Raw genomic sequence first — 12,367 nt, 5'->3', positions numbered from 1 at the left:
GGCTCCTCCACGCCACTGCCAGGGCAGCCCCCACCAAGGACAGCTGGTTGGCAGCTGACTCTCCCCTTTCTGCAAACCCATTACCCGGGCATCTGTGCCTGCCCGACTGCTCTCCCATGAACACAGGGGACTCTACCCAGTTGCCTCGGGTGTGATGACCCGTGGATGACCTGCGCCATCTGGCCATGCTTGGGGATCTGGCCTGCTCATTTGTGCTTGTTCTGTGGCTGCCAGCCTTCGGCTGGGACAAAAAAAATTGGACCCAGTGCCCACTGCCCTGCTTCAAGGTTCCCTAGGTGCTGCCAGGATCAACTGCCGCAGTGGCCTCCCAGCAGCTGGGGTCTTAGGATTTGGCTGGGAGAGGCCCCTAAGCAGCTTTTCGTCCAGTCAGTCTCAGGCCAGGCTCCTCTGACGTGTGGGTGGTGCCTCCAAAAGTGGACTCAGATGGGTTTTTCCCAATTTATATATAAAAAAGCACCAGTTAATGATTAATGGCTACTGTCTTTTTGATTTTCCATTTTTCCCCAACAAACGTTTCTGGAATCTCTGCCTGTGACCACTTGTTGGCAAAAAGATGCCAGCAGACAGACAAATGAACAAGGGGCTGGCAAGAATCAGTGGGAACACTTGGAAGCAGCCACCGGCTTATTTTGACAGTTTAGTTTCCTCCTGTGACCACGTGCTCATGGCTGCAGCTTCATATTTGGTTTTATAAGTGTCAGTTTAATGAACACTTCTCTGCAAATTAAAATTAGTGAAGTCAGATGCCAGCTTTCCCTTCTTTGGGTGCTCTGCCACAAATGCCATAACTCCCATTTGCTGTAGTGCCTAAATAGTGGAGGAGTCCTTGTCTAGTTCAAGTCCCATTTTACAGAAGAGCAAACTGAGGTGGTCTTTCATCGGCACAGAGTGTCCGACTCTTCCCTCCCAGCATTCAGTAACAGGCATGGTGGGTCCTCTGCCCTCTCCCGGCACCCTTTTCTTTTTTTGTGGTTTTTCTTTTTTTTGAGATGGAGTCTCGCTCCGTTGCCCAGGCTGGAGTGCAGTGGCGTGAACTCGGGTTACTGCAACCTCCACCTCCCAGTTTCAAGTGATTCCCCTGCCTCAGCCTCCTGAGTAGCTGGGATTACAAGCATGTGTCACCACACCCAGCTTAGTTGTATATTTTTAGTAGAGATGGGGTTTCCCCATGTTGGTCAGTCTGGTCTCAAACTCCTGACCTCTGGTGATCTGCCCATCTCGGCCTCCCAAAGTGCCGGGATTACAGGCGTGAGCTACCAGCCACCCCTTTCTTGTGACGGGGTTTCCTGTTCTGGCTGCTTTCACCTACTGCTGCGTGTATCCACGGCTGCTCCTTAATACTGATGCCGGTTATTATTATCATTATTTTCAGAGACAGGGTCTTGCTATGTCACCCAGGCTTAAGTGCATTGGTGCGACCTTGGCTCAATATAGCATTGGCCTCCCAGGCCCAAGTGACCCTTCCACCCAAGCCTCCCAAGTAGCTGAGACTACAGGCACGCACCACCATGCCTGAGTAATTAAACATTTTTTTTTTTTTGTAAAGAGAGAGTCTCCCTATGTTGCCCATGCTGGTCTTGAACTAGGGGAGGAAAGGGAGGCAGAGGAGGCAGAGTGCAGGAAGCCGCTACAGCCCACTTCCCTCCCTGGAGCTTAGTGCTCCATTTATATGTTGTTTGACAATAATGTCATGTGTCAGGTTCTAAAGTGGGCTGGGTCCTTGAGGTCTCAGTCGGGCAGGGAGACGCAGATGCAAATTTCTTTTCCTTTTTTTTTTGAGACAGGGTCTCACTGTTGCCCAGGCTAGAGTGCGATGACGCGATCGTGGCTCACTGCAGTCTCTACCTCCAGGGCTCAAGCGATCTTCCCACCTCAGCCTCCTGAGTAGCTGGGACTATAGGTGCGTATCACCTCGCCCATTTACTTCTTGTATTTTTAGTACAATACAATGTACAGGGTTATGCCATGTTACTCAGGCTGGTCTTGAATTCCTGGACTAGAGCGATCTGCCTGCTTTGGCCTCCCAAAGTGCTAAGTGCTGGGATTACAGGGCTGTGCCACTGTGCCCAGCCTACTCATGGTTTTTAGGGCCCTGGATGTTCGGATGGATTGCTAATAAATCTCTCATCAAGATGTGATTTGCATAGTTGTCACTTTATTATAATATTAATTTCCTTCTGGGACCTTTCCAGGTATGAAACAGTCCCGGGGACTTCTTTTGGTTAGTTATTTGCAATCACCTGCAGGACACACAAGAAAATGGTCAGGTTCACCTAACCGCAGAGCTGTGCGTGGCAGTTTCCTGTCTATCCTCCTGGGTTAAGCTCCTCATGTGAGTCACAGGCAGCCCACACTGCAGTAGCTCCTGCCTGAGGAGTTCTGATGACGTTTTGAAAAAAAAACATGCAATCACAGCTTTTCATTGACCTGTTAGGGTCTTCCTGTAAAGGGGGTCTTACCAGGAGTCCTGTGTGGGCTTCAGGGTAGGAGGCCTTTGAACCCCTAAAACTTATATTCCAAATGTGTGGATGGCATATTTTTAGATTTCATTTGTTTCTCAAATCAAAACTGCTGTTTGCAAGGCAGTTATGCAATGTGGTTGGTGCTATAACTGTTTCCAGAGGCTGTCGATCAGTGTCTGTTAAACTTTTTTTTTTTTTTTTTTGTTGAGACAGTCTCACTGTGTTGCCCAGGCTGGAGTGCAGTGGGGCGATCTGGGTTCACTGCTACCTCTGCCACACAGATTCAAGTGATTCTCATGCGTCAGCCTCCCGGGTAGCTGAGATTATAGTCATGCACGACCATGCCTGCCTAATTTTTTTGCATTTTTAGTAGAGATGAGGTTTCACCATGTTGGCCAGGCTGGTCTCCAACTGCTGACCTCAAGTGATCTACCCGCCTCAGCTTCCTAAAGTGCTTGCATTGCAAGTGTGAACCACTGCACCCGGCCTGTTAAACATTTTGATATGCCAACTTCATGATCCAGGGCTGTAAACTGCAGGAGATCCAGCTGCTACAGCACAAATACTCAGACCAGTGTGCAAGAATTATGTTCAAGGATGTTCACTGCACAATGTAAGAGTGAAAAATAGGAAACTTGAGAGCTTTGTTTATTATACTCAAACTGTGGAATACTATATAGCTGTTCAAAAGAATGACATGTACATACTGACATATATAATGTGATAAGGTGTTAAGTGAAAAACAGTTGCAGAACAGTATGAAGACTCAGCCTATTTTTGCTTAGAAGACAGTCTCTCTCTCTCTCTCTCTCTCTCTCTCTTTATGTATATAGATACATATGCACATAAAGTTGAGAAGACCACACACCAAGCTTTTAACAATGATTGGGGGGGCACGATGGCTCACGCTTGTAATCCTAGCACATTGGGAGGCCGCGGTGGGCAGATTGCCTGAGGTCAGGAGTTCAAGACCAGCCTGGGCAACAGAGCGAGACTCCGTTTGAAAACAAAAACAAAAATAAAAACAAAAACAAAAACAATGATTACCTCTGGAGAGTGGAATTGGAGATGTAAAATGAGGGGGGACATCTTGATACATTTTACTTGATACACTCTTATATTGTGTTAATATTTTTACACAGAGTATGTATTACCTTCTGGTAAAAGAATAAAAGCTAAGGATTGCTGACATTCATGTGTGACTGTCATTCAATGGACATTTGTTGAAAGGATGAATGCCCCGGGCCACTTGTCTCCTCTGCTTCTCTGCTCTTTTGCTTGTACTTCCTGACCTTGGTTTGTCACCTGTCTGGGTTTATCCAGGCAGGGGCTCTCAGGCACCCCCAGGGCTCTAGTGGTACATGACTCCAGGCTGCACACAGTGTGTCCCTGGGTTGGGGCCACTGCAAGATTTCACGAGCCCCTCCGCAGCTGCCAGGGGCAGCCCTCACCCAAGGACAGCTGGTTGCTTGGCTCTCCCATTTCTGAAACCCATTACTGGGCATCTGTGCCTGCCCCGACTGCTCTCCCATGAACACAGGGCCTCTGCCCAGCTGCCTCACGAGGCGTGGTGGCCTGTGGATCCCTGCTGCCATCTGGCCATGCTTCGGGATCTGGCCTGTTCTGTTGTGCTTGTGTCTGTGGCTGGGAACACCTGACGCTGGGACAAAAATATTGGGACAATTGCCCCTGCCCCTGCTTCAGGTTCCCTAGGTGCTGCCAGGACCAGCTGCTCTGCCACAAATACCTTAACTCCCATTTGCTGTAGTGCCTAAATAGTGGAGGAGTCCTTGTCTAGTTCACGTCCCATTTTACAGAAGACCAAACTGAGGTGGTCCTTCATCGGCACAGAGTGTCCGACTCTTCCCTCCCAGCATCCAGTACCAGGCATGGTGGCTCCTCTGCCCTCTCCCGGGCACTCGATTCTTTTTTTTGTGGTTTTTCTTTTTTTGAGATGGAGTCTTGCTCTGTCGCCCAGGCTGGAGTGCAGTGGTGTGAACTTGGGTTACTGCAACCTCCACCTCCCAGGTTCAAGTGGTTCCCCTGCCTCAGCCTCCTGAGTAGCTGGGATTACAAGCACGTATCACCACACCCAGCTTAGTTTTACATTTTTAGTAGAGATGGGGTTTCCCCATGTTGGTTAGGCTGGTCTCGAACTCCTGACCTCTGGTGATCTGCCCATCTCGGCCTCCCAAAGTGCTGTAATCCCCCCCAAAGGGATTACAGGCGTGAGCCACCAGCCACCCCTTTCTTGTGACGGGGTTTCCTGTTCTGGCTGCTTTCACCTACTGCTGCGTGTATCCACGGCTGCTCCTTAATATTGATGCCAGTTATTATTATTATTTTTGGAGATGCAGTCTTGCTATGTCACCCAGGCTGAAATGCATTGGTGTGACCTTGGCTCAATGTAGCGTTGGCCTCGCGGGCCTAAGTGATCCTTTCACCCAAGCCTCCCAAGTAGCGGAGACTACCAGCATGCACCACCATGCCTAAGTAATTAAATAATTTTTTTGTAGACAGAGTCTCGCTATGTTGCCCAGGCTGGTCTTGAACTCCTGGGCTCAAGCAATCCTCCCTCCTTGGCCTCCGAAAGTGCTGCGATTACAGGCATGAGCCATGGCACCTGGCCTATTATTTTTAATAAATAATGTTAATGCTTATTGTTATAAACAAATGTGTGTTCATTGTGAAAAGCAAATTGAGTTATTGTGGAAGCTGAAAGGAGACAGCTCTCTGAGTTTACATTGATAAAACAGGGGGATCAACTCGGTTTTATTTGCCTGGGATGGTCCCAGAGTAAAACAGGAAGTCCTGCATCCTGGAAAACCTCTCAGTGCTGCACAAACCGGGATGGTTGGTCACCCTACAGAACAGCTGGAAGACCCCGGAGGGGGACTAATTTCCAATAATTAATGCTATGGGGGTCTCAAAGAATCAGGTTTTGGGCTTTGCAGACAAATATACCTGTTCTAGCACTGGATGGTGGAGTCTGGGCCACACACAGATACACAAAAATAAAATCACCATTTCTATGGAACTCACTCTTTTTTTTTTTTTACTTGGAGTTTCACTCTTCTTGTCCAGGTTGGAGTGCAATGGTGCAATCTCGGCTCACTGCAACCTCCATCTCCCAGGTTCAAGGGAGTCTCCTGCCCCAGCCTTCTGAGTAGCTAGGTTTACAGGAGTGCACTACCACAGCTGGCTAATTTTTTTGTATTTTTTAGTAGAGATGGGTTGGTTGGTCAGGCTGGTCTGGACCTTCTGACTTCGTGATCTGCCCGCCTTGGCCCCCCAAAATGCTGGGATTACAGGCCTGAGCCACCGTGTCCGGTGGAACTCACTCTTAATATGCCTGAGGAGTATCCAATCTCTTTGGACAAGGCCACCCTCTATGTTGCTTTTTACTCAGCTTTACCCACACAGAAATTTTGGGGTCCCATGGGGGGCGCCCAGCAGTTGCCAAGGTCTGCAGCCTCCTCCAAGGGGTCCCATCTAACTCTCAAGAGGAAGGAGGGGGTTCTCAGTCGCCAGGTGGGCATGGCACTCCTGAGGCCAGGTGAGCAGGGAACTGCCCTGGGGGTCAGGGCTGGTCCCGTTCTTACCAAATTGATCCAGTTGATGTAACTGGAGACCCGTGTGAAGACGGAGAGCTTGTGGCAGTAGTTGTAGGTGAAGCTGCTGATGCCATGCACCTCCCACCGGCCGTCAGCTGCCTGACAGTTCAGCAGCCACCCAGAGTCTCCCTGAGGAAGGCCAGAGTTACAGAAGGGTAAAGGGTAAGGAAGGGGCTGCCCATTGGAACCATTGTTCTCAATGTATTTCTATTGTTCTGCTGCAGGTCACTGTCTTCTGAAGCCAGCCCTTGTGGTCATAGCCCAAGATGGTACCATAATTCCACCAAAAGCCAACACCAATTCTTCCGGTGTGGCCAGAGCTGAGCTAAGCATGTTCTATGCCTTATCTCATTAATCCCCACAAAATCCTACGAGGTAAATATTCACAGTCTCCCCAGACCACTGGAGAGGAGAAACTGGAGTGTTGAGAGTTTGGGACTTGCCCAGGGTTGCACAGGCGGTTTTTAAAGCAGCTGAGGCCACATCCCAGAGTTCAGGCTCTTCCCCACTGGCTCCGTCTTCCTGGGGGTGGGGTGGTCTGTGTGGGAAGAGTGTGTAGGGCACAGTGTGATCTGAAGGGCGTGTGGAACTCCTTCCTATTCCATCCCCACTTCACTGCTAAGTCCAACACAGAGCAATTCCTGGTGGTTAAGACACTGTCTCCGGGAAGGCTTCCGTGGCAGCTACCTGGAGGGGACACGCTGGGCCAGTGATGAGAGTAATTCAACAGAAAACCCAGAAGTCATCCTAGAAAGGCCCTAACCCAGGGAATACTTTCCTCTGGCTCCCTTTCATCATAGAGGAAAGGATATGGAATGACAGTCACGAGAGACCTTGATGAGACCCAGGGAAGGACTTCCCAGCAGTGAGAGGAGTGGACACGACAAGGAGAATCTCAAAACAAGAACAAACAAGAACCAAGATCAAGTTTTTTTTTTGTTTTTTGTTTTTTGAGTTTCGCTCTGTCACCCAGGCTGGATTGCAGTGGTGTGACCTTAGTTCACTGCAACCTCTGCCTCATGGGTTCAAGTGATTCTCCTGCCTCAGCCTCCTAAGTAGCTGTGACTACAGGTGCCCGCCACCACGCCCAGCTAATTTTTGTATTTTTAGTAGAGACAAGGGTTCACCATGTTGGCCAGTCTGGTCTCGAACTGCTGACCTCAAGTGGTCTGGCCGCCTTGGCCTCCCAAAGTGATAGGGTACAGGCAAGAGCCACCGTGCCTGCCCAAAGATCGGGTTCTGGTATATCTGGAACATATTTCTGGGTACTTCTGTCAGGAGGTGGGAGGATGGACCTATGGAGGTATGGACTTTGATAGCGTTATCCCCAGCCACATTTTGTCGTGGAGCGGGGCCCCTGATTTTGGTACTCACGTTGCAGCTGGAGGTCACGCCATCACCCTCAGCACAGATCATACTGGTTTTCATGGTCCTGCCCCACCAGCCAGAGCTGGAGCAATTGGCACAGTCCACAACCAGCACCCGGCACTGCTGCAGGACATCAGGAAGAGTCCCGTTGGCTGAATGAGATCAGAGAGAAGGCATTAGGGATGCAAGGACTCCTGAGAGAGAGGAAGTGGTGGACTCCTACTGGGTTTCCCCTGCTAGTCTTCCCTCCATTGCAACATGGGAACAGCCACATTTGTCTATGCTGTGTCCTCACGGTTGATTGGTTCAGCAGTGAACACCTGATTCAAGCTAAGCCAATGAGCTCCCTCCCCTGGGATCCTGAGGTGGGGTCTAAGAGATTCCTGTTTCAGAGGACGTAAATCTGGGAAGCTTTTGGCAATGACTGACGTTTTGTTTTATGTGGAGAATGTAGTAGACTCACAAAGAAAAGAAATTCCAAGAGAGGGTTTCCTGAGTTTCTTACAGGCTTCCAGCCCCTGATTCTAGCCTGTTCCTGATGCCTGGCTACATCTCGGCCCTTGTTTTGAAACTTTTAAATTCTTATAACAATTTCCCTTTTTTTTTTTTTGAGCTAACTCCATGGCTTTCTGTCACTTATCTGAAACAAGAAAGTGAGCCTCCTGGCAGTTAGAGCCCCCTCCTTGAGAAAAATACACTGGTGTGGTTAAGGGAGGGCTTTCATAATGGCCCCCAATGACACAGCCACCATCACCTCCATTACTGTTACCACAGCTATGAGTGGCAAGGATGAGTTTACCATAATTCTTCACTTCTGATTGAAGCCTAGGGAAGTTAAGCATCAGTCAGGAGCAGTGGCTCACCCTCTAATCCCAGCACTTAGGGAGGCCAAGGTGGGAGGATCACTTGAAGTCAGGAGTTTGAGACTAGCCTGACCAACATGGTGAAACTCCATCTCTACTAAAATACAAAAATTAGCCAGGTGTAGTGGCACTCGCCTATAATCCCAGCTACTTTGGAGGCTGAGGCAGGAGATTCGCTTGAACTTGGGAGGCAGAGGTTGCAGTGAGCCGAGACTGAACCACTGCACTCCAGCCAGGGCAACAGATCAAGACTGTGTCTCAAAAAAAAAAAAAAAAAAAGTTAAGGGTCTGGCTTAAGACCACTAATAAGTAATTAACACTTGTATAACATGTTACAATGTAGGATGCATCTTCACCTTTCACCTCTTTTGGTCTTCACCAACAGTGTTTCCATTTTACAGATGAGGAAACTGAGGTTTGGAAGTGACTTGCCCAAGGTTTTACCGTGACTGAGAGCTGGGCCTAAAAGCCAAACATTTGGATGCCCCTCCCGCTCCCACTGTCTCAAATTGAGCTGCATGCTTTAGCGTTGTCTGGAGAAGCGAACAGGTGGTTGTGCTTCTATCTTAATAAGCATGAAATGCCTCTTCCACCACCGCTCACCGCCAGGATTTCATGTGTCCTTGTGTTTGAATAAGCCAGTCAGGAAGGCGGCAGTAGGTATTTATTACGGTATGTATGTGAATGTACCCCTGGAAAAATATGTCATTATACTTATGGCTTTATGTCATTAGGGAGAACTGTCATAATGTCGTTATCACTCATAATGTCATTATGGTCATAAGGTCATTATCACTCTTCCCTTCCTAGAATCTTCCAAACCTCTGGTGATTTCACAAGTGAAGGGCGGGAACTCTGTTTCTCTTGGTGGCTACAGTGATTGGATCTCTAACCCCTGGAGTCTATGTCAAAGAGACCACGCCCTCAGCCCAGACAGGCAGCAAGACCCGAATGGCACAGGGGACAGCTTTGCCATGGGGCACGGAGGGTCTGATGAGGGCTCCAGGGGCCTCAGGTCACAGAGGAAAATGCTGTTCTGAACTCTATGGGCCACACAGAAGATGTCACATGGTCTCTGTAACTTTCTTTCCATCATAGGGACAGTGACAACAACTAACACACAGCACCTCCCACATGCCAGGCTTCCTGTGGATTATCTCCTTGAATCCTCTTGCCAACTCTGTGATGTAGCTGCTATTATTATGCCCAGTTTGTTTTTTTTTTTTGAGACGGAGTCTCGCTCTGTTCCCCAGGCTGGAGTGCAGTAGGGAAATCTTGGCTGAGTGCAGTAGTGAAATCTTGGCTCACTGCAACCTCCACTTCCCAGGTTCAAGTGATTCTCCTGCCGCAGCCTCCTGAGTAGCTGGGACTACAGATGCATACCTCCACACCCTGCTATTTTAAAAATATTTTTAGTGGAGACGGGGTTTCACCATGTTGGTCAGGATGGTCTCCTGACCTCAAGTGATCCACCCAGCAGGCCTCCCAAAGTGCTGGGATTACAGGCGTGAGCCAGGGAGCCCAGCCAATTATTTGCATTTTACTTATGATAAAAATTTTGCATTGGAAAGACCTAGTAATATGCCCAAGGTGTCACAGTCATTAAGTGGGAGAGCTGACATTTGAACCCAGGCAGGCATCAGCCTATGCCATCCCGTCTCTCCGAGGCAGCCACATATCCTGGGATGACAGGTGAGAGGCCCTGGCCAGACAGGGGTGACATCACCTCCCTTCCCTCCCAGGCCTGGGGGCTCCTGGCTCCCACTTACTCCGCAGCCTTCCCCAGCCCGTGACGTAGCAGGGGTACTTGTTGGGTAGAATGGTGCCAGCAGGAGGGAGGCAGGCCAGCTGGATCTTGTCGGTGAGGGAGATGGGATTAGCCAGTTTGAGCAGGGCAATGTTGTACCTGGGTCAGTGCAGAGGCAGAGCATGAGGACAGGGTTGACTTTTCCTGCCCTGTGGGGCTTTGGAGGGCTCTGAGACCTTGTCATCGTTCCCTGTATGTTACCCCAGGTTGCTCTGACTGGTAGGGTCCCAGGGCATGTTTGAAAATGCAGAGGGCCTTGTTGAAAGGGGCAAAGTAGGAGAGATTGTGTCCTCCAGGGACAGTCACAGGGTCCAAGCACTGTCTCTGTGTCCCCAGGACTTGGCATGAAGTAGATACATGCTCCATGGACAGGGTCCCTGCAGGCTTGACTGGCAGCAAACCCAGGTCACTCTGGCAGTCTTTGCTTCTCCCTCCCCAGGTGACATCCCCACCCGAGACATCTTTGGAGCTGGTTCCACATCTAAGAGGCCAGAGCTTCTTCCCCCTCCCTACAGAAGAAGCAGAGGGCATGTGGTGGAGTTGAGACACTTGCCTCTGTGAGACCCCCATCTGTTCCCTGACAACCTCATCCCCAAGTGCATCCAGACAGTAACGAACCCTTTGGAGATCTGGTTGGAATTCCAGTTCTGGTGCACCACAGTCTTAGAGACACTGACGGTCAGCGAGCCGGACTCCGCAATGCAGAGGTTGTGCCGTCCCAGCACCACGCGGTAGGTCCTGGAGGAGCTGGGAGAAAGGGGCCCCAGGGAGAGGGTCACCTCCAGAGGCCTGGCTTTGGATAATGTTAGGATAGACCCAAGTAACTGGCTGCTGCATGAGCCACTAGTTGGGGCTTGGGCTTGGGGATCTTTCCTCCCTTCGGACAATCAGTTAATTATAATAGAGCCTAAAGTATATAACGTAAGAACTATGATCATATAATAATTGTTACTATACTAACTGTAGACTATAATATAAAATAAATGTTGTAATAACACAGACTCTGTAGGATTACGGAGGGAATGAGATGAACACAGAGAAAACAGGAGTCATTTGCTCTCAAGGACATTTTTCCCACCTTTCATTTTCAGATGGGGAAACTGAGTCCCAGAGCGGCGTAACCTGGCCCAGAGTCCCACCGTTAGTGAGAAACCAGAACCAGAAGCCAGGACTCCTGACTGTAAGTCTCTATTGGTTTCCCCAAAACCTCCTAGAGCTTATTATAAATTAGATGGGAGAAGGGATCACTCCTGGAAGGAGTCACACGGACCCGGCAGAAGCTCCGGTGAGTTCCAGCTGTGATGAGCAGAGGCCACAGACAACGAAGAGGATAAGTGAACAACGGTGCAGAACCTCGTGGGTCTTTATAATTAGTCTATAATTGATAATTAGCTTTCACTGGGCACTTACTAAGTGCCAGGCCCTTTAGTAAATCAACTCATTGAGTTCACACTAAATTCTGTTACTCCATTGTTTTCTGCAGCTGATGGTATTGAAGCTTTGAGAAGTCAAGTTGTTCAAGGGAACCCAATTCCAGATCCAGAGGCCACATATAGTTTCCCGAAGAGGGCAAAGATTAGGCCTTCCCTTTCTCCTCATCCTCCCTCAGTACCTGGCACAGGACACCCATGTACTGACATTGATGGGCCAACACACTGAACCATTGATTGACTACAGCTTGTGTCTCGGCCAGGCCTATGGTTATTTGCAAGGCTGCTTTATGTAGCGTGATTCAGACCATTTAAGCCCCCAGCTCAGAAATGAGCACCAGCTGGTGAGCAGGCCAAGTGCCCAGGGAATGGCAGTTACCTGATGCAGTGGGCAGCCGTCAGGACCCAGTTGTTGGCTACCAGGGACCCTCCGCAGGTGTGGTACCAATTGCCATTGGAGGTGTATTGCAGGGAGACCTGGGGAGAAACACAGGAGCTTGTGGCTGTGGCTGAAAAAGCAGGGCCTCCCTGCACTCCAGTTTCCCAAGAACAGGGCTGGGACAAGGGTAAGGGGGAGTGAGGCACTCACCTCAGGTGCACAACTTAAGGGGGCACCCAAAACCTCAGATGTCAAGATAACAAATACGTTAATGCAATCTATATTAAAAACGATCAGGCCAGGCATGGTGGCTCATGCCTGTAATCCCAACACTTTGGGAGGCCAAGGAAGGAGGATCACTTGAGCCCAGGAGTTTGAGACCCGCCTGGGCAATGTGGTGAAACCCCATCTGATAAAGTTTGG

General features: G+C 49.6%; 1 protein-coding gene across 1 annotated transcript; it reads right to left on the bottom strand.

Moving 5' to 3' along the window:
* Positions 1–2,004: 2,004 nt before the first annotated feature.
* Positions 2,005–12,135, bottom strand: LOC101023293 (chymotrypsin-like elastase family member 2A; the record flags this gene model as incomplete). Its single annotated transcript, XM_031661334.1, has 6 exons — positions 2,005–2,261; positions 6,086–6,226; positions 7,472–7,617; positions 10,098–10,234; positions 10,754–10,882; positions 11,945–12,135. Coding segments are annotated over 6 exons (762 nt in total), but the record flags the coding sequence as incomplete, so codon positions are not given.
* Positions 12,136–12,367: the final 232 nt, after the last annotated feature.

Source organism: Papio anubis, unplaced genomic scaffold (assembly GCF_008728515.1).
Source record: "Papio anubis isolate 15944 unplaced genomic scaffold, Panubis1.0 scaffold1311, whole genome shotgun sequence".
In the NCBI taxonomy this organism is placed as follows: Eukaryota; Metazoa; Chordata; class Mammalia; order Primates; family Cercopithecidae; genus Papio; species Papio anubis.
The sequence above is the reverse complement of the archived record's forward strand: the minus strand, read 5'-3'. Positions and strand labels throughout refer to the sequence as shown.